This window comes from Schistocerca cancellata, chromosome 2, assembly GCF_023864275.1.
Source record: "Schistocerca cancellata isolate TAMUIC-IGC-003103 chromosome 2, iqSchCanc2.1, whole genome shotgun sequence".
In the NCBI taxonomy this organism is placed as follows: domain Eukaryota; kingdom Metazoa; phylum Arthropoda; class Insecta; order Orthoptera; family Acrididae; genus Schistocerca; species Schistocerca cancellata.
This window is the reverse complement of record NC_064627.1, coordinates 722010148-722029760: the sequence shown is the minus strand read 5'-3', so window position 1 is coordinate 722029760 and position 19613 is coordinate 722010148. Positions and strand designations below refer to the sequence as shown.

Genomic DNA, 19613 nt, shown 5'->3' with positions numbered 1-19613 from the left:
CGAGGCTGCAGAATTAAGCCCCCTGTTGTTTGTTTGCCTAGTGCAAATTTTCACTTTGAGAAACACACTTCTTCTCTGAAAGGATAGATCAAACCTTTATAAAATGGGTGTGATTGTTCTGCCCGTGTAATCTTCTCACTGCCCTGCCTGTCTCATTCCTGGTGCCTTTGTAAACTGAAGAGGAACCAAGTTGAGTTGCAAATTCCTGGCTGATTAGGTTTCTTAGTCCATGCTCACTATTTATTTTTCTATTCTACCATCTTCTCTGATACCCAAAGCGCTGAGCACTGTAACTGTAGCAGTGTTGAGCGTGTAGTGGTGGCCTGGACTTGGACCCACATTTAGCCTGTTCCAGCTCACAGACAGTGCAGTATACAGCCTTATGGGACTCTTGAACCGTAGTCTTCACAGGTGTGCTTCTACACGCCACACCGGCCTGCACCAACTCCACCAAGGAGGTTGCCGCTCGCCAAGGAATTTAATTGCAATCAGTTAACTGTTTCATGTAACTGTGGTTTTCCTCATTCTAAAGGCCTAAGTGGTCAGCAGAGGTTGCCACTTGCTAACTTTTGTAATTGTAGTCTAGTAGCTCTTTTATGTAACCATTGTTTTTTCTCAATTCTAAGGGCCTAAGTGGCCAGTTATTCATGCAAGTTTGGTACCCATTGTTTTAACAGTGTATGTTTTTAAACTTAGTGAAGTTTTTTAAATTACCATGGGAAGCTACTCCTGTTTAAACTGCCCATTCTTTTGGTTTAGTAGTTTATATATATTTAATGTGGCAGCACCCCGCGCCCCTTTCCTTTTAATGTCGGGGACTGCAATGGCACTGGCTTTAGGGATCTCGTGTTGGGTTGGTCACAGTTCACTGTTTTTTTGTAGGAGCGTTTTGAGAGACTGTTTTTAATTATTCCTTATTTTCTCAAGTCCTCGCTCTGTTGGGTTCTATTTATTGTTTGGTGTTACCAGTCAATCTTGTACAAGGAAAAGCATATAATCTGCATCACATGGCTTAAATCTCATGCTTGAGGTACTTATTTCATCCGAACATTTTGGGCTTGCGTTGTTAACTGTGACCGATCTTGCTCAGAGGTTCCTTGGTACTGAATGTTTTCTTTCATATAAAGAAAATACTAATAATAATGACAGTAATAATAATAATAATAATTATTATTATTATTATAATAATAATTGCACCTTAGCTTCATGGTTGTTTAGTGTTGAGTCATCCCAGTGGGCCAGTCTGTAATGTTCTTGTCAAAAAGTAATGGATAAATGTATTTAATTCATTTATGTCTGTTACTGTTTTCCTGAGCTGTGCCCTTTGTTAGAATATATATAGTCTGAGGTTCAAATAATCATAATCTTTGGCCATGATCTGGCTTTAAAGATTTCCGGTTTATGAACTTGTCTATAAAAAGTTGTAATTTGATAAAAGAGCGCGTTTCATTTTAAAACTGTTGCTGGTATCCAAACTGTTGTTCCCTTTTTACTTGCTGTTTAAAGTGAATGTTGCCGATCTAAGATATTGTTTCTGTTAGTACACATATAATGTTCTTTTAATGGTAGTAAAGTTCGTCAAATGGTTAATGTTGTGTACTTAAAAACCCTGACTCAGTCCTTTCACAGGTTTGATTTTGGTTAAGTCACATTCTGCAAAGTGGTATTTCAAAGGTAGAGAATTTTCCCTACTGCATCATTCACTGTTTTCTGTCTCATCTTTAGTCCTTGCTGTTTGTTTTATTGTATTTGCTTACTGTAAATCATTGTTGAAGTTAATTCTGTCCTATTTGTAGTAGTACTGCCAAACATGGCATCATTCATTGTTCTATTAATTCCTTTCTTCAGAAAGATAATTTGGCTTATGAGGCTACGAGGCCAGGATACGACACCTCCCTTTTGATCGAAGCGTCATTGAGTTAGTGGATCATTTGTGTACAGCCTTGGACAGCCCGTTGATCGTAACTATCCACGCCATAGCCGAGGTAGTTGCTTCAGTACCTCACTGCATCGCTGCTGTATCACCCTTATGCCAAAATGTAGACTTTTCAGAAACTAGTCAACCAACCTGTAAAAAAATTACTGAATCCAAGTCTAACTAATCATTTGAGCTATGTTCAGCAATTTAAGCTTTACTTCAAACAGGGTAAACTCGGTTAAGATTTGCATGCGCAATCCGTTTTGGTTTGGAAGACTTCGGAATGGTGAGAAGGAAGCAGGAATGCTCAAAAGCAGTGTTCAGGTGGTAGGTGGGGTTGAGCAATCAGCTGGGAGGATCTTGGGCAAATTGCATCACTCTATGGGTCTTTGGCTCCAAGATATTAAGCAACTCTCAGTAGAGAATCTGAGTGAGGTAGAATTAATTTTGTTGCTTACTGTTAAGTTTGAATTCCATACTAATGCTTTGGGGATATAACTTGATATTTTACTTCAAGAGAATGGGGGACTGAAGTGTGTACAGAAGGGTATTATTGAGTTTTTATCTTTCACCCTATGTTAAAAATTAATTCGAGTGAAAGCACTTTTCGCAGGTTCAGGCCACCAATGAAACTTTGGCAAGGTTTACTGAGCAATTTTGGACCACATTCTCAACCTTGGAGCAGCAGGTCACTGAAACCCAAATACTTTGGAGGGTACAAGGCCAGCTGGCCATTCATGTATTACCTTCGATCAAAGATCTTCCACCTTCCTTGAATTGGATGCCTTCGTTTCCGTGGTTGAGATGTTAAGTTGTGAAGACCGACAGCGAGGTGGTATGAAGTGTTACTGTCAGAACGTCCATGTGAATGCTAAACAATATCAAAGTGATTCCTTAAAAAGGGACAGGACTAGGGTACATTTTCAGTGCCATGAAACTGGGCATTTGGTATGTGAATGTTCTGGGAGGTAGGATACCCATGCTCAAAATGCTAAGCCATATTAAAACTGTGGTAGGGGAGTTGTTACCTTACATCTGCACTCAGATTAACCAAAAGCCTATTTGCCCACTTACTGATTCTGGCAGCTCAGTTTTCCTTCTTGACTACCAGTGGCATTTTGAATACTGTGCTATCTATAAGTTACCTTTCTTGCTCCCTTGCTCACGGAGATGTTGGGCTGGTGTTGCCTCTGATTGTGAGCCAAATTGAGCACTGGTAACTTTTCATGGCCAATCAATTTGCTGGTGGTCGAGAACTTGTCTGTCAATTTAATTTTGGTCTGTGATTTTATCGTTGGCTCCTCAGGAAAATTTGAGGTCAGTCACTTGAGTCTGGATGAGGCCAATCAATTGTTGCAGCTTCTCAGTCATTTCCCACAGGCCCTAACTGACAAGTGGACATAATTAATAAGATTCAGTATAAGACCATCCTTACTGATGTAGGCTATCTCCTCCAAAAATAAGGAACTTACATTCCTTGATTCATGCCATATTACGTGATGGAATAATCAGACCCTCTACATTGCCCAAGGTATCACCCATATATCTAATAGTAAAGTCATGAATGGGGAGTTTCTTCCAGTGGTTGATTATAGATTAGTTAACTAAAAGGCTGTTTTAGAATTTGTACCTTTGTCTAATTTACACGGTTGTTTTACGTGGTTTGCCAGAGCCGATTTCTTAACAGTTCTTGATCTTTATCAGGCATATTATCAGATACCTATACTACTGCCTTTTGTACAGCCTGGAACTTATACAAGTTCAACAGGGTTCCTTTTCTGTAGTCCAGTGGTGTGGCTGTCTTGTCTCACCATTTAGATTGTCTCTTGGGTGATCTGAAGTTTAAACGTATATATAACTATTTCAACCATGTGGTGGTTATAGTGCCACCTTCAATGAGCATTTGAGTGTCTTAGGGAGGCAGGGTTGACTGTCAAACCACCCAAAATTACACCGGAACATTAGCAGGGATCATTTCTGAGGCATTTAGTTTCTGCCAATGGTATTAGGATCAATCAAGATTGCACTAAGGATTTGCACAGATTCCCTGTGCCCAAGAATAAGAAGGCTGTGGCTAGTTTTACTGGAATGGCATTCCCCCCCCCCCCCCCCCCCCCCCCCTCCCCCAGAAGTTTAATTTTGCTTAGTTAGCTGGGCCACCTGGTTGTTTTCCATTGGGACAAGAGTGAACAGGCATCCTTTGAGGCAATTACAGAGGCCCTTAGTAATGTCCCTGTCTTGGTTATTCCCCATTCCGAGTGTCCATTTGTTGTCCACTTAAATGCTTCTACTTGTGGAACAGCAGCCGTTCTTCTGCAAGAACAAAACGGGGAACGGTGTGCCATAGCTTAAGCCTCTAGGAAGTTCTTACCTCCTGAAACTAAATTTTCCATTTATGAATGAGAAGTACTGGCAGTTCTCTTTGCCCTTGAGAAATTTAAGTTTTATCTTGAGCACACAAAGTTTCTTCTAGAAATGGATAACCAGGCCCTGAGTTGGGTCCTGGCATGTCACTGGAAGACTTGGCAAATAAAGCACTGGACAACTTTGATTTCCACCTTTCCCTTTTAAGGTCAGGAGTATTAGGGGTTCCAACAACCAGGTGGCAGATACCTTAAGCTGCATGATCAATGATGAGGTCCAGGATCACCAGCAGTAGGGGTGGGCTTCCAAGGATTGGACAACAGGCACGATGACAGAGGTCCCCGTATCCTTTACTAATTTGATGGGGAAGCAAGATTTTGACCCTAGAATTACCAGGAGGGAACAAGTCTCTGAGTATAACCTGCACAAAGGCCTACATTGTTATAGTCATCGCGGTGAGCATGAAACTATGATTTGTTTGCCCATGGAGCTTGTCAGTCCCGTAATCCATTACTTTCACAATACCGTTGTGGATGGCCACTTGGGCATCCATAAAACCACTGCTGTGGTTAAGAAACATGTTACTTGGCCTACACTTTACAGCAACGTAAGGATATCGTAACATAAGAATATTCGGAGATTGATGGGTGTAGCGTCAAAGCTTGATTACGTAGTACCCCTCCCTCATACTTGTGCTGGCAACATGTATGTCCCGGTGGTTGTTGATGCCTTTCACCATTTCTGCTGGTTGATTCCAACGTGCGAGGTTATGACTACTTGCCACCTTCTAAGTATTTTTTTCCACCTTTGGACTCTTGTGACTGATAACGCACCAGCCTTCACTTCTAAAGTGTTCAGAGCATAGTGTTAACTATATCACCGTACTATCCTGTGGAGTGAGACAATTTTAATTTTTCATGGGAGTGCTCACAGGCAGTGCGATCTTTTAATAACCTAGTTCAATATAACATGAGTTTCTTAAGGCTCCCTGGGCTCGCTCACATTTGCTTATCAGGTGAATTCCCATTTAGCTAACTTCTTCCAGAGCAGGTTAGCAAGATATTATTCAGTGGAATTCGAGGAGGGCAAGACGCAACAACTGGCACTTCCATAGAAGTTAGCGAGGAGTTACAATCGTGGTTGTAAGGATTTTTCTGGTAGAGTACAGGAACGAGTTTCTGTTGGAACTCCAATGTCGCCTTAAAAGGGGAAGTGGGTTATGCTAGTAAATTAGCTCTGTGGTTCCTCGGTCCCTTTGAGACTGTGCAGAAATGACATCTTGTTGATATTTTTTTGCAGAATCTCTGTACAGGCATATTGTTGTGACTCACGTGAGCCAAGTCAAGGCGAATTACTTAATCCTACACAAAAAGGAGGAGCAGCCCCTCTCCCCCTTTTTCTAGTTTCTGTGGGAGAGGTTGAATTGTCTTGGCTCCCTTACCTCTTACAAATTGTCTGCTTGAGTTCACAACCATGCTATAGAGAGCGCTGTTTATCTGGGGGCGTGGTGGCGACGTGATTAGTGAAGCGAGGAGATGCCACAGGTAATAGTGAGCTGGGACCGGTGGTGCTTGGGTGTCAATGTCCTCTTCTCTTGGTGTAAGGGGTTGCACAGCTTACATTTGTGGTGAAAACTGCTGACCTCAGGCACTGGGTAGTTTGTGTGGATACAACAGCTTTCCCAGCCTAATCAAGTCTTCCAGAACTGATTAATTTGACATGTGGTAATCTAGTTGCACTTGGTAGGTGATTCATGGCCACGGAATTAAGCAACCTTGTTGCTTGTTCACCTAGTGTGAATTTTGGCTCTGAGGAACACACTTTGTCTGTGGAAGGATTGATTGAACCTTTATAAGTGAGCGAGATGGTTCCGGAACTGCGAGAATCTCACTGCTCCACCTGTCTCATTCCCGGTGTCTTTGTAAATCGGAGAGGAATCCAGCTGAGCTGCAAATTTCTGGTTGATTAGATTTCTTAGTTCATGCTCAGCATTTATTTTTCTATTCTACCATTTTCTCTGATACCCAAAGTGCTGAGCACTGTAACTGCAGCAGTGTTGAGCGTGTAGTGGTGGCCTGGACTTAGACATGCCTGTTACAGCATCACACAGTGTGGTATTCTGCCTTATGGGGCTCTCAGACCATAGTGCCTTCACCATGGCAGCCTGCGCCATCTTTGCTGAGGAGAGTACCACTTGCCAAGTTACGTACTTGTGAACTGTTTTACATAACTGTGGTTTTCCTTATTTTACAGACCTAAGTGTTCAGTGGAGGCCGCCACTCGCTAACGTTTGTAATTGTGATCTAGTAGCTCTTTTACCTAACTGCTGTTTTCCTCATTCTAAGGGCCTAAGTGGCCAGTTATTCTATGCAAGTTTGGTATCCCTTGTTTTAACAGTGTACATGTTTTTAAATTGGCCAAGTTTTTTTAAATTACTCTCGGAAGCTAATCCTATTGTAAATGGCTCATTCTTTGATGTAGTAGTTTATTTAATGTGGTAACCTCACTCCCCCTTCTCTGTTAATGTATGGGGCTGCAATGGCACTGGCTTTAGGGATCTCGTTTCATTTGGCCACAGTTAACTGTATCTCATAGGTGCCATGCATAGATGCAAACAGACTGTATTTTGTCAAGTCCTCGCCCTGCTGGGTTCTATTTATTGTTTAGCACTACCAGTCAATCCTGTAGGAGAAAAAGTATTTAGTGTGCATCGCGTGGCTTACATCTGGTGCTTAAGATGTTTACTCCTGCTGAAAATTTTAGCCATGCATTGTTGACTGACCGATTTTAATGGGGTACATTTTCTTGGTCCTGAACATTTTCTTTTTTTAAGAAAAAAAGAAAAAAGAAAAAAAAAAGGAAAAACCAACAACAAGAAGAAAAGAAAAGGCCACAGTGTCAAATATGAAATTTGTTTCTTCACTCACTGAATTCCTCAGCTTCATGGCTGTTTCGATGCTGAGTCTGCCCAGTGGAGCATATTTGTAATGTTCTTGTCAAAAAGTGGTGGAAAATTGTATTTAGCTGATTTGCCTGTTACTGTTTTCCCAAGCTCCACCCTTTGTTAGTATATATACAGTTTGTGGTTTAAATGATCATAACATTTGGTCATGACTTGACACTAAAGATTTCCAGTTAGGCTAATCAACTTGTATGGAAAAAGTTATAATTCGATAAAAGGCCCTGTCTCATTTCAAAACAGTTGTCGGAATACAAACTGTTGTTCCCATTTTACTTGTTGAAGGAGAGTCAGAAGAGCAAATAATTTTTTTCACATTTTCGGACTTTGATCTCATAAAATTTGCAATTTTGCAAATAAAATGATATATCTATCATTTATAAACTCATATGGGAAGTATTTTTTATTTTCTTTTACATATAATCTACACTGGTTGAAAATGTTAAAATTTTTATGTGCATTACTTCAAGATCTAATAAAATCAGTAATTTTTTTATATAGAAGGCTGTGGATTGCTGTGTTATAAAGGTTAAATTAAGTTTTTGTATTGGTAGCACTGTCAAAAACAGTATTGTATTGTTTCATAGTATAAACACGTGTTGTATGTCGAAGTGCTAATGTTTTTCCATGGAAAAGTGACGAATAGATTGGTAAATCTCTCAAAAAGTCAAGTATGACACCAGAACGAAGTGTTTTTAAGAAAGGTGTGTTTCATAGTAATAGATTTTCGAATAAATGGAAACAATGTGTTCAAATGATGAAAAGCCAGTACACACCTTTGCCCTCCTGGACCTGATTCGTGGTGCAATTGCCACAATGCCCAGTACTCAAGCAGTACATACAGCCATAAACATTCCATCCCAGCAGCAATCATGGATATCATAAAACCTATTTACAGAGACCTGGCAAATCTTGAATTACTGAAGAAGTGTCTGCATGGTCAGACTCAAAATCCCAATGAGTTGTTCAATAATCTTATATGCACTCGCTTACCAAAAAATGTTTTTATTGAATGAAGAAACTGAAGTGGACGGGGTCAGTGATGCTGTTATTGCTTTCAATGATGGCAACATTGGTACGGTGAAAGTGCTACAGCATATGGGAATTAATCCTGGAGCAAACTGCATCAGAGAACTTGAACAGATGGACAAGGTTTGCATTGATGAAGCAGGGTATGCAGCACAGTTAGCCACTGAGTCCAGAAAAAAGAAAAAACAAGGAAAAAGATAAAGAGGATGATATACAGCATGGTGCAGGGTGCTTCTGAGTGACTAAAAATATAAAATTAAGCATATATTAGGTGAGTTACAGTCTTTTGAAACTTTAGAAGCCGTTGCTGAAAATTTACATTTTCCATAAATCTCAGAAACCACTTCGAGTAGAGTATTTAAATTTTCAGGGAGTAATAAGATACATATCCTGAGTCTACTGAACTAAAAGAATAACATAATGTTATGTAGGATATAATTAAAATTATTTAGGATAACGTATAAAAAAAGTACACAGAATTTTAACCGTGTAGTTAAAAAATTGTATTCCTGAAAGCAGTGGCTGAAAATGCAATTACTGTAGTTTAATGGATTCCAAACATACAGTTTAATGTCCTGTAAAAGTTTCATGTCAATGGCTACAGTGGTTCCTGGGGTATTCCAACTCCCCTTAAAGTGAATGTTGCTGATCTCGAAAAATATTTCTTTTAGAGAGTGGTATGAAGTTTTAAAACCTTGGCTCAGTCGTTTCCCAGTTTACTTTGGTTAAGCCTTACACTGCAGGGTGGCATTTCAGCCCTTTCTATGCCACATCTCTTATACTAAATCTGCTACACCTCTTCCTACGATGCCTCATCAATGTGGATAATAGCATACTGGATGTTGACAAATTCTCTTCCTCTATAAATCACAATTCAATCTGGACTAGAGTGGCGAGCATTCATTCCATACCAAGTAAATGATCCACATCTCCTATATTTTACAGACATAATTATCTGATTTCCCATTTGGTGTACACAGCAAACACAGTTGCTCCAAACTGTGATCATTTTCAACAGCTGCATAAACAAGACTTTAGAGCTTCAAGAGATATCTTTCTTTCAAAGAATTTCATAAGATGTTTTTAAAGAGGATAAACATTATTACCATATTACAAGAAATGTTTAAAGACTAATTTAATGCCCAATGGATAACACCATACTGACAAGATCGTCAGAGATATTCCTCAAACTAAGGATGGACAAGAATGTGGAAGGGAAATTTTCTGTGTCCTTTTTTTAAAAGAACCATCCTATATTTACCTTAAGTGATTTAGGGAAACTACAGAAAACCTAGATACTGATGATTGGCTGGGGATTTTTACCCTGCCTCCCTGAATGAGAGCCCAATTACTTAAATAGTGTCACCTCCCTTAAAGAAATTCTGTTCAGTTCAAACTGTAGAAAACTGCAGGGTGAGGATTTTTCACCAAGTAATGGTTTTGAACATGTGGTATTGCCTTATTACTCTGTACTGCTGTTAATTCTTAATACAGGACCCCCAAGTATCCACATTATCGTGGATCTGAGTCTGAATGGACAACTGAAAAAAACCATGTGTTGTTTTACTGTACAAACTACTTACTACATTTACAAAACTTGTTGCATGTCGCACTTGAAATCCTGCTCCGTTACTTACACATTACATGCCACAATAAATGGAAATGCCGTGTGGCTATGGCTAGGGTGACCAGATGCAATTGTTTAAAAAGGAGGACAAACAGCTTCAACAAGGAGGACAAAGGAAGAAAAAAAAGAGGACACATCAAACGGGTCAACTGCACATGAGGATACCACTGTCAGCTTTGGATAAGTCACATGACTGCCGGGAATTACCAGTAAAACTAGTAGTTAATTGTTACTGGTGGTGATTTGCAGAGCAATATTTTTTTAAAATTTAAAATTAAAAACATTAAGTGTGGTGACAGTGTGGCATCAATTGTTTTTATATTTACGCATAGTTTTAACATTTAACAAAGACGGTTGCCTAAACACCACTCCTTATTGGCTACTTTCATGTGACTTGTCCAAAGCTGACGGGTGGTATCCTCATCTGTAGTATTCCCCATCAAACATAGTTCAATTTTAATAACTGAGTTTATTAGACATAACATACATACATTCCTTAACAATTATTGATACTTTAAGAAAAGAGCAATAGAACGGGACGAATTGTAAATTTAACTGTATTACGCTCAACTTTGCGAAAAAGCCGGACACTGTAAAAATCCACCCGGACCCCGGACAAAGAGCTAAAAAGGAGGACATGTCCGGATTAATCCGGACGTCTGGTCACCCTAGCTATGGCCTCCTGTAGGGGTAGACCGTTCGCCTGGTGCAAGTCTTTCGATTTGACACCACTTCACAACTTCCATGTCGATGGGGATGAAATGATGATAAAGACAACACAACACCCAGTGCCTGAGCAGAGAAAATCTCCGACCTAGTCGGGAATCGAACCCAGACTGTTAGGTATGACATTCCGTCGCACTGACCACTCAGCTACCAGGGGCGGACATTACATGCCACAGACAGACAGACAATCTTACATATGCTTGAAACACACTGTGTGAAATACCATTTGCTTTCAATTCACTTTTGTGAAATAATTTGTTTCTGTTTTGCACTCACTTCTTTCCTGACAATACAGTCCTCACTTTCTGGAAGGACAAATGAATTTTGTTTTGCATGTCCTGACAACAGATGTAGATGTAGAACAGATCAACAGACTTCAGTATCTTGAAGTACATGATAAAACACGAGTTATATGCCTAATAGTGTATTTTACACAAAATATTCATTCAAATTATAACTTCATACTTAGTTTTATTTTTTCAAAAATTGCCCAACCATGCATGGATAATTTGGTCTTTGCTGTACTAGTGTAGGCAACAATGTTGGTTAAATTTAATTCACTTGAGACAATTCAGTTTTTACAACAATACTGCATCTTCATTACTTGCAAGTGGACGAATCGCCGACAAGAGGTTTTGTCTAATTGTCATGCGAAATATGTTGACTTCTGGTAAATATGACATGTTTGTTTGTAAACATTTATTTGATTATCCTAGTCTGTCTCCATTGCGACTTTTACTTTGCACTGGATTATGGCAAGGAATAGTTAACTCCCTTGTGCACTAGGTAATTGGTATTATCTTCACCAACACACTATATTGTCTTCCTTCACCACTACTTTATGAAATTTGACCCAGTCTTCATTATTCTTAAAAATGATTGCATGTATTAATCCATCTTTTGGTTAACTGAACCTACCACTACCAGTTGTCGGCTCTGGCCCATACCGCGATGAAGATGTCATGTTATATGAGTGTGCAGACAAGGCGAACAGAACCCTGACAATATTTCTTTTGTGTGTAACTTATTTTTTTGGGATGTAGGTCATGATGACAGACTAATCTGCAGTGTTGGCCGAAGTCTGGTTCAGGCTGTGACAGTTTTGTTGAGAGTTGACGAAGCCAAGCAATGTGCATAAGAAATCTTAGATGTGGTGACATATTAATCTGTAGAGTGAACACTTCAGTTAATACCATCTCTCAAATGAAGGTTACTAAGTTTTCCTTCTACAGGCCTAATGTCATCTTGATTACCAGTAAGTACCGGTACATATATCCAACACAGGTTGAGAGGAGAGCAACAGTTTTATGCCAGTCATGTGCTATATTAGCTCTGTATTACAGATACTGGAAGCTGTAGATCTGTGACATTAACTTCATATGTGTCTGGAAACTTGTTTGAGACATTTTGTTGGCACTTTTGTTCTATGCTGCTTGTTTTGGTGGCTGTGCATTTTGTGTGTCTGAGCATGTTTTAACAGTGCCCTCTTAATGTTTGTTATCTTACCTTTAATTTTTTAAAGGAAATTTCCCTTCTGATCATCATCTTCACTCATTCATTTATTGTGTGGCAGTGGATGTGTGATCCCAAACCATGGTAATTTAATGAGAAGGAATACCAGTCTGCCTAATATCAGCTAGTTGTATTTGTGTCTCACAATATCTGTTTCAGATTTTTGGAGCAAAGTGAAAAAATAAGGATATGATATCACAGGAAAAGCTTGCCAATATTTTGAGTACATGTACAGTTCTAAGAAAATGACTGGGATAAGTAACACACAATGCCCGCTGACTACTTACCATAATCAAAAAACAATGGTAGGAAAGCAGAAAACAATGATAATTGAGTAAATGTGCACTCATGAAGATAATTACACAAACAATGTAATGCCACTTGATGTTACAACTACTATTACTGGTATGCAAACAGGGTCATCTCAGTCCCATTTGACGGCTTACTGAGAAACAAAAGCTCAAGCAATCATATGCAATTACAAATATTCAACACTATTTCTGAGAAAGCTTTTTGGCAGAGCCAATTCTTCAAACACCCATTGAACATAAAAGAAATGGATGTAGTTCAGCTACCACTAGCGAGGTACAAAGAACTGCACATATTCAAGACTGCAATTCATATTTTGTATATTTGCTTAGATATCAAGTCTCCTATATACCATGATGTCACTGTTGTGTTTCTCTGTAGGGATTTATTTATTTATCTATTTACACATCAAGTTCCATAGGACCAAATTGAGGTGCAAATCTTCAAGGTCATGGAACATGTCAGTACATGAAATTACAACATAAAAGTAATAACAGATAAAAATAAATGTTCATGAACCTGAAAAAGGTCAGTCCATAAGTTTAAGTAAATGCTATCAGCAATACAATAAGAATCAGCTTAATTTTTCAAGGAACTCCTCGACAGACTAGAAGGAGTGACCCATGAGGAAACTCTTCAGTTTCGATTTGAAAGTGCGTGGATTACTGCAAAGATTTTTGAATTCGAGTGGCAGCTTATTGAAAATGGATGCAGCAGTATACTGCACACCTTTTTGCACAAGAGTTAAGAAAGTCCGATCCAAATGCAGGATTGATTTCTGCCGAGTATTAACCGAGTGAAAGCTGCTTATTCTTGGGAATAAACTAATATTGGTAACAAGAAGTGACAATAAGGAATACACATATTGAGAGGCCAATGTCAAAATACCCACACTCACGAACAGAGGTTGACAAAAGGTTCATGAACTCACACCACTTATTGCGCGAACCGCCCGTTTGCGAGCCAAAACTATCCTTGTAGAAAGGGAAGTCACCCCAAAATATAATACTATAAGACATAAGTGAATGAAAATAAGCAAAGTAGCCTAATTTTCGTGTCGAAGTATCACTCACTTTTGATACTGTTCGAATAGTAAAAATGGCAGTATTAAGTCTTTGAACAAGATCCTGAACATGGGCTTTCCACGACAGCTTACTATCTATCTGAACACCTAGTCATATGCCTGTTCTGTGAAATTAAAACTTCGGGTTTTGTTGAATTGTGTGTTAAAAACTGTAAAAACTGAGTCTTACTGTGATTTAACTTAGTTACTTTCTACAAGCCATGAACTGAGGTCATGTACTGCACTATTTGAAACCAAGTCAATGTTGCACACAACATCCTTTACTACCCAGCTAATGTCATCAGCAAACAGAGATATTTTAGAGTTACCCATAATACTAGAGGGCATATTATTTATATAAATAAGGAACAGGAGCGGCCCCAACACTGATCCCTGGGGCACCCTGCCACATCATGACAGTACCCCACTCAGATCCCACATCACAGCCGCTATCAACATTGTGAACAATGACCTTTTGCTGCCTGTTGCGAAAGTAAGAGGTGAACCAATTGTGAGCTACTCCCCGTATTCCGTAATGGTCCAACTTCTGGAGCAATATTTTGTGATCAACACAATCAAATGTGTTAGTTAGATCAAAAAATATGCCAAGCGTTCGAAACTTTTTGCTTAGCCATTCAGTACCTCACAGAGAAAGGAGATTATAGCATTTTCAGTTGTTAAATGACTTCTAAAGCCGAACTGTACATTTCATAGCAAATTGTATGATATAAAATGATCAATTATTCTTACTCACACAGTCTTTTCAATAACTTCTGCAACCACTGATGGCATATAAATAGGTCTAAAATTATCTACATTATCCCCTTCTCCCTTTTTATAATGCGGCTTTACTACTGAGTACTTTAATCACACAGGAAACTGACCATTCCTAAAGAAAAAATAACAAATATGGCTAAATACAGGGCTAAGACGTGCAACACAGTACTTTGATATTCTGCTAGACACTCCATCATAACCATGAGAGTCCTTAGTCTTCAGTGATTTAATTATTGACTCAATTTCCCCCTTGTCTGTATCACAGAGGAGTATTTCCGACATCAATCTCAGAAAGGCATTTGCCAAGAAAGTTATACAATTTCCTGTAGAAACTAAATTTATATTTAATTCATCAGCAATGCTCAGAAAATGATTGTTAAATAATGCACATATATATGATTTATCAGTAACAGAAATATTTTTACTGTGAACTGACTTTATATTGTCGATCTTGTGCTGCTGACCAGACACTTCCTCCACAACTAACCAAATAGTTTTAACTTTATCCTGTGAATTAGCTATTCTATTTGCATGCCACATACTCTTTCCTTTCCCAATAACATTTTTAAGTAGGGTGCCCCAGCCAGTAGTTGATCACCACCCAGTAGTTGGTCAGTTTCACTCTAATCTTTAAATTATAAGAGTTGGCAGCACTGACACTTTTAAAAATGTAAGAGCATATAAAGAACATATGTTGGCAAACTTATTTCTTCTATTGTTACAACAATTGGAGGGAATTGATAGCTTTGAGAAAATCTTTCCTTTTGTGCTGTGCTGAGAAGTGGAGTGTCAGGGCGTCTAGACTAATTGTAAGGTAGGTTACAGTGATAGAGATATTTATTGACACAAGTACTAAATACTGAAATATGATGAACTGTGTTAACAGATAACTCATTATGAATGATTGATTTTATCATTTACCACAAAGGAAGTGTAAATTATTGCTTCAGTCTTCTTTAAGGGGGGGATATCAACTACTGGAGTGCATGAAAGCATATTTTCCAGTAGTTGGTCATAATGATCAATTACTGGTAATTTTTAGAATGTTCTCTCAAAGAGTTTCTTTTAACTATAGACCAAGTAGGCCTTCCTTTCTTCTGTCCCATACTGATGGAAATGTGAAATTTATATGGCTTCCAGTAGTTGATCTGGGTGATCATCTACTGGTTTACATATGATCAACCAACAAGTATTGAGGCATACAGATAAAATTTTTATCAGTCATTAGTTTCATCCCTCTATTTACTGGATTGAAATCTGCAGATTGAATTAATAAATGGCTCCAAAAGAAGATAAGTCGAAAAAAGAATTTTTTAAGTATTCTGAGGAAGACTTACAATGTGCAGTAGAAGCAGTTCAAGCGGATGGCAGTAGTATGAGGAAAGCTGCAAAACTTTTTGGTATCCCATTTAGTACGCTAAATAACAAAATTAAAGGAAAAGTACCTATGCAGCGTGCTTCAACCAGTGATGTGGCAATATTTCGTCCCCTGAAATCTGGATGGAGAGATGCTGTATATAATTGGAAACACAAAACTGGTAACAAAGTTATAACAAAAACTATATTTGGCCCATTACTTGAGACCGTTTTCAATGAAAAGGCTACTCCTGAAACAGTGAAAAATGGTTTCAGGAAGTGTGGTCTTTTCCCTTATGATCCTGATGCAGTGGACTATGCTAGATGTATGTCCAGCAAATCTAGACATTGTGCACCTGCTATAACGTGTGGTAATGCAATAAAATCATCATCATTTGGTGTTGAACATCTTTTGCATTTTGAATCTTTAATGAAGAGAGGTAGAGCAGAAGAATTCCGTGCAGCAGAGAAAAATGGATGGGAAGCTGATCCAGGAGCAGAAGAACTGTTTCAGGTTTGGCGTAAAATTTGTGCTACTTGTAAATCACCTTCAACAAATAAAACTACAGATGCTAACATGCTATCTATGCATTTGTGTAGTACAGAACAATCCATCCCCACATCAGAAAATCTAGCAGGAGATCCTCAAGTGTGTACTAACAGCAAAATATCTCGTGACTCAGAAGATGAATCATCCACATGTCATAATGAAAAGTCAGGAGATCAAGACTCAGTACAAGATAATGACAGTTCAGGTCCTCCTCAGCCCTCTTCACATCCAGTCAACCCTGAAGCAGACACTCCAAAACGCCATTCATCCCAATCATCTCAGAAAAACAGAATCAGTCCACATTTTGCTAATCATATTACTTGGCCTACTGAATCCCCTATAAAGGCTGGAAGGAAAAGAGTACACACCATATGCAACAACATCCAAACAGTGGCTAGACTGGAACAAATCAAAGGAAGAACTAAAAGCCAACACAGAAGCTGCCAAACGAGCTAGAATAGAACAACGTAAAATGGCAAAACAGACGAATGAGAAAAAAAGAAAAGGAAGGAAACTGTTTCCAGAGGCTGAGAAGGAAAAACCACCAAAAAAAAAACCTGTAAGAAAAGACAGTTCAGAGTCAGAATCCACCAGTGATGAAACATCAGAAAATGAGTCTGACTGTAATAAAAACCTTGCTACCACTGAGAAGAGGCATGACATTGGAAGGCCTGCATTTAAAGGAGATTTTGCTTTGATCTTGTTTCCAGGCCAAAAGAATAATAAGTATAAATTTCTGTGCACTGTTAAAAGAGTTACCACAGAAGAGGACATTGAGGTAATGGGTTTGAAAAGCTGCGATGAAAGAAATACACTGTTTAAGACTGATGAAGATGATATAAGCACTGTTCACTCTTCACAGATTTTAGCAATACTTCCAGAACCCTCTATTATCTCTACAGGAGGTAGGCTGCGTTACAAGTTTCAACATCCTGTTGATATTGGAAAAGTGGAATGAAACTGAGCAGACTTGTGTATAGTCTATTGTCGTGTGTAGGCTACTATGTTATATTGTTTTATTTCATTGAAAAAAAAAAGTTCAATATGTTAATCATTCATGTAAGTGTGTTAAAATTAAGTTCCCAGATGTAATCATCAATTTAATGTCAGATGATTTTATTTTTGCATATTGATCAACTACTGGACTATGGGCGATCATTTTGTGGAACTGTATGATCAACTATTGGTAATTTCTGACCACTGTAACTGAAATTCAGAAAATGTAGGGAATAAGCATTTCAAGGTTAATTGTATGTATGTCATTCTTTACAGGAAACTTTTCTCTGTAATATGTGTTGTTATCAACTTACTCCTTCAAGTAGATGTTCTATAAAAAATATAAACATAAACTCAAATTGTTAATTGATCAACTATTGGCGGTATCACCCTACCTTACAATACTGTTTGTAATGGGCTACTGTAGCTTGATTGTGACTACTTCTAACATCTTGATATAATTTTTGTTTTGGACCAAGAAAGTAAGTTTCATTCTTTTGCATACTATGCAACGCATGTGATTCCTAAGGGATAGATTATAAGTTTCTGGTGGCAGCCGCTACATTCTCTTAAAGCGTATTTCCCAACGTGAGATCAAAATCGTACCGACATTAGAGTATTTAAAAAACATGTCATGACAGTCTCCCGTGCAGTTTGTAAACTCATGGGATATTCTAGCAAAAATTGTTAGCTATTATGACAGTACTCGTTGTCACATGATGTTTAAGGTCATTACCTACGATTTCCACGAGTGATAATCATCGTACTGACCAACGTAGAAAACAGAGGGTGCAAAATATGTACGCCGGATACGGCGTAAACGACAAGTAGTCCAACAAATGTGGCGATGTATTTCTTTCTTTCTCTGCTCCTAATAGTCCGAATTACATGACCAAATAAAATACTGAATAAAAGAAACGATACGTATAAAACATCATCCCATTCCATTGTTGAGTTTCACACAATAACAAAAACACAAAGTACCAAACACCGTAAACACTGCACTATCTGCACATGCACACTCAGCCTCATATTTGACGGTTTGACGCCCTTAATCGATCTCTACATATCACACCTGAGAGAAGTAAAGATGTATCGAAAAGCTCTGGTACAATCGATAGCTTTAAGAAATTTAAATTTAAACATTGATTTATTGATACATTTTCATCTACAGCTGCACAATGTGCAAGAGATATTTGGATTTTTATGTTAATATTAACAGTTTTACGTATAATATACCTCTGTACATAATAACACACATTAATATATTAATAAATGATGAATACTTAAATAAATATTGTTATGCTATATAAAGAGAGATAAAATATTTTCAAGTATAAATATGCATGAAATATGCATATAAATATGCAAGGAAGTGGCATAGATAGAATGGTCTACATGATTTGCGATTATCTGCCCCTTCCATTATTCTTATAATTTTTTTTATTTTGAATGTTTTGATGGCATCTCCAGAATTTCCCCAGAACATAATCCTGTACCGGAGGTGAGAGTGTACAATTGCATAATATACACACTGAAGAGTGTTGTAGCTGGTACAGTTACGCTTAAGGCCCGTCCACACGCAACGATCTGTCTGCGCAAATGTCTGCGCACATCACATCTGCGCAGACAGATCGTTGCGTGTGGACAGAAGATTTGCACCAACCTGAGGTGTGTGCAAACCTGGAAGTTGGAGTTGGAGGTTTGAGCGAAACCTCTCAAATCTGTGGGTTCAAACCACATCTGCGCAGACAAGTTGGAGCGTGTGGACAGGAGATCGCCGCAAATCTGGCGCGAAACAGCTGTTTGCTCAGTCTAGTGTTTGTATTTGTGCGCACAGGGCATTAAAATGGCTGATACTCGTCAGTGTTCCCGAGAGTTTGTAAGTGAATTCACTGAAATATGTAGAAACCACCCATGTTTGTGGAAGATTAAAAGTAAAGAATATAGTGACCGGCGACCGAGACAAAAAGACAGCAGCACACAATGCTCTAATTGAAAAAATTGCGTGCAGTTGACGCCTCGGCAAACAGAGAAGCAGTAATAAAAAAAAAAAAAATCCTTGCGAACTGTTTACCCAAAAGAGTTATCCAAAGTTCAGAAATCTAGAAGATCTGGTGTAGGAGTAGATCAAGTATACCAGCCAATGTTATGGTATTTTGATCTGCTTAGCTTTCTTAGTGATCAAGAAACGACAAGACCAAGCAGGAGTACAATTGAAGATGAAATTGGAGTGTCAATGTTACCGCCAGCCGTTCATGAGGGGAAATTGCCCTTCTCATACAAGTATTTTTTCTCATAATATGAAGGGTTACAAGCATTAAGAGATAATTATAAGTTTCGACATCCATCCGCAAATAATTTCGCCAGTCGTTAGGTTCGCCCTGCAACTCTCGCAGTAAATTTACGTGAGAAAACTGCTTTCGC

The 19613-nt window shown here is 38.5% G+C and overlaps 1 protein-coding gene across 1 annotated transcript in view; it reads right to left on the bottom strand.

Annotated features, from left to right (window-relative positions):
- Positions 1–18216, bottom strand: part of LOC126162513 (lysophospholipid acyltransferase 7) — a 149314-nt gene extending 131098 nt beyond the window's left edge. The window contains exon 1 of the mRNA XM_049919066.1: positions 17923–18216. Coding sequence (XP_049775023.1) covers positions 17923–18134 — 212 coding nt within the window. The 5' untranslated portion in view covers positions 18135–18216. The remainder of the gene's footprint in view (positions 1–17922) is intronic.
- Positions 18217–19613: the final 1397 nt, after the last annotated feature.